This window comes from Athene cunicularia (assembly GCF_003259725.1).
Source record: "Athene cunicularia isolate RWA chromosome 5 unlocalized genomic scaffold, athCun1 chr5_part1, whole genome shotgun sequence".
NCBI classification, from domain to species: domain Eukaryota; kingdom Metazoa; phylum Chordata; class Aves; order Strigiformes; family Strigidae; genus Athene; species Athene cunicularia.
The window spans coordinates 1,232,334-1,235,372 of NW_020799101.1; the positions used below are offsets into that span (position 1 = coordinate 1,232,334).

A 3,039-nucleotide genomic window follows, 5' to 3' on the forward strand; every position below is an offset into this window, starting at 1 on the left:
GTATTGAAGGAGTGAGGCATGTCTACAGCAGGGCTTGCACAATACATCTTCCTAAGAAACCAATGGTCCACATGCTCTGGGCTGCCTTTGAGGAGCAGCAGGGTAAGAGCGAGGGTAGTTTTTGCTGGGAGGGATTCTGGTTTTAAGAGGCTGTTGGATGTCTCATACCTGACAGCATCTTCACCGGTGTTTTAGGCAACATCGATGAAGCAAGAAGAATCTTGAAAACATTTGAAGAGTGTATTCTAGGGCTAGCAATGATTCGCTTGCGAAGAGTAAGCTTAGAGCGCAGACACGGAAACATGGAAGAAGCTGAACACCTGCTCGAGGATGCTGTTAGGAATGCCAAATCAATTAGCGAATCGTCGTTTTATGCCATCAAATTAGCTCGACACCTCTTCAAAGTACAGAAAAATCTTCCAAAGGCAAGAAAAGTGCTGTCAGAAGCCATAGAAATTGACAAAGTATGTGTTCCCTCTTTGCTGTATTAAAACAAAAAAAGATCCTGGTTTTCTCTCTTTCTGAACCATTTTAAAAAAAAAATACGGCAACAATGATGACAGGAATTGTAACTGCATGTAAGGTTTCGTTACTGCGTGGAGACACCAGTCCCTCTAAACTGATGTTGCCATATTTGCAGCTTGCAAATCTGGAAGCTCGCGGGTTGGGTTTGGTTTTTTTTTTGCATCAGAATCACAATGTGCTTCATACCTTTAGTTTTTCCTTTTTTAGAATCTTAAATGTTATGTGACCTGAATTGCTCCTGTAGGCAGTGCTCGTAGATTGTTTTGTGTAACCACAGCAATATTTAGTGCTCCGAGTGCTGTCAGCTCACGATGAGCAAAGCGTGGCCCCTGTCTGTGGTGTTAGATCACTTCTAATCTGTCCGTGAGACACGGCGGGTCAAAGATGACCACTGTAAAAAGAACATTTTTTTTTTTAACTGACTATTTTAGCGTATATCTGTGATGTTAACGTTCGGGTATACGTTCAGCATTAAATACCTAACGTGACCGATGTACCCAGAGAGTGCTGGGAGAAGTAGTAGGGAAGGGGCAGGGTTAGTGGCATCCGTTAAATTTTTACTTGTGTGCCATCAGCTCTCTGAGGGATAGTGGCTCTTCTAAACCAAATTCCCCTTTTTTAAATAGAAATATATTTTAAGAAAATTACCCCTTTTTTGTTCTGAAATACCTAACGCCTTGTGGAGCAGAACTCTTTTGCCCGTAACTTCTCACTGTGGTTTTCTTTTGCGGAGCCTTGACAGAGGAGGATGCTCCTCAAAAAGGATGGGAGGGGTTTTGTGGCCCGGGTATAATTCGATGCTCCCCACCCTGTGAGCTGCTGCTTGAGGTTTCCAGAAGTGCCCTGATTTGATCTGAATGTCTCTAGAAGTATTGACGATGCTGCACACTTGTGTGGGAGCATCGGTGCTAGGAGAGCAACTTTTTAGTTAAATACTAGATATACTTTTTACCTTTTAATTCTCTGTTGTAAAGCAAGCTCTTGGTTTTATTTACATTTGCAGATAATTAACTTGGGCGGGCTAACCATGAGTTAGTTTTTCCGCTTTGTACATATTTTAACAATAGCTGTCCTTAATTTCTGCTAACTGACTGTTCTACCTCGTGTGGCAGCCAGGCATTGGCAAGGTTGGGATTCTAGAGAGTCCAAACAAAATTAAAATTTCAGTTCCCAAATAATACTAGAGCCTAGAATAAGTACAGGAAAGGGTTTTCACCAAAAGCCGTGTCGACAGAAGCAGCGTGCAGCAGATGAAACCATATTTAGCTGTTTGTGGGAATTTTAGCTGGGACTCTCTTGTGCTGCATGAAATACATTTGCTCTTCCTCCGTGGTTTGGGAAAAGGCTGTAGGTGCTACTTTGGAATTGTGACAGTGCTATGTAATACCCATTTCCAGTGTTTAAAGAAATGTTGATTCTTAAATAGCAGTGGTGCTATGGATGGCATCAGCAGGCAGCTGAGGGGAGGCAGCCACTGGAAGAAGCCGTTTTAGAAAACCTTTTTATACAGGAACTTTGTAAAAGACCTGCCCGAAGCGTGATAAAAATTGAGCAAGTTGGGAATTTCTGAGCTAACAGAAAATTCTGCACTGTGGAATCAAATCCCATCGTTATGGTGGATCACCGATCAAAATCTGATGATGATAGAGTTTGGTTTGGATTGGTTTTGTATTTTTTAGTTTCAAGTAGACATTTTAAAATGGTTGCTCATGGGTTTAAACTGTCTCTCTGAAAATGGTGAGCAGAGCTTGCTTTCTGTTTGTCCCCTTCAGGCTTCTGGATGCCTACGATGAGCACCAAGCGCTTCTGAAGGAGCAGGATTCCCTGAAGAGGAGAGCAGAGAACGGGTAGGGAGCCTCTGCCCCGAGGGTGTCGCTGCCTGGGTGGGTGACGGCCCGGGGTGGCCACAACGTGTGCTGAGCTGAGCTGCAGCTGGTACTGGGCACTGGGAAGAGCTTTAAAAATACTCAGAGAACAGTCTTGGAGACTGGGGGTTTCTTCTTTAATCTGTGAATATACATACGTATGTTTTTCAGCTTTAAACCTACTGCTTGCAAAACTGGAATCGCTGTTTATTAATCACTGAAAGTATAAATTAAACAGGGCTACACTTGGCTAAAATGTTTGGAAACTAAAATATTAGTTTTAATAGACATAGAGCTAAAATATTGGTTGGAAAATAAATTTTTAAATCACAGAAAAACGAAACAGTGGTGGTTCCCGAAGCAGAAACGTGCTTTTGCTCTCTGTTTGAGCAGCAGAATGATTTAAGATCTAGGCAGCTGTTCCGAAGGGCAACATACTGCTGTCTTCCTCTAAATCCAGCTCTTGCCTAGTTTGGACAGGGCACAAAGTCTGAAAATACAACTTACCCTTTTCTGTTAGAACTCTTCCCACACTCAGTGGGGGACACTCAGTGTTTCATCTAAGATGCCATTTCTAAGCGTGTCTTAACTTCACAGATCAGAGGAGCCGGATGAAAAGAAAATGCTGACGGATGACCCAGCTCTGGCG

The 3,039-nt window shown here is 42.8% G+C and overlaps 1 protein-coding gene and 1 non-coding gene across 2 annotated transcripts in view; both read left to right on the plus strand.

Annotated features, from left to right (window-relative positions):
* Positions 1-3,039, plus strand: part of PRPF39 (pre-mRNA processing factor 39) — a 10,430-nt gene that overhangs the window by 5,042 nt on the left and 2,349 nt on the right. The window contains exons 7-10 of the mRNA XM_026849161.1: positions 1-102; positions 196-488; positions 2,245-2,372; positions 2,988-3,036. Coding sequence (XP_026704962.1) covers positions 1-102; positions 196-488; positions 2,245-2,372; positions 2,988-3,036 — 572 coding nt within the window. The remainder of the gene's footprint in view (positions 103-195; positions 489-2,244; positions 2,373-2,987; positions 3,037-3,039) is intronic.
* LOC113480923 lies at positions 546-631 on the plus strand. Its single transcript, XR_003398581.1, has one exon. It is a non-coding gene; the product is annotated as a small nucleolar RNA SNORD127 (small nucleolar RNA).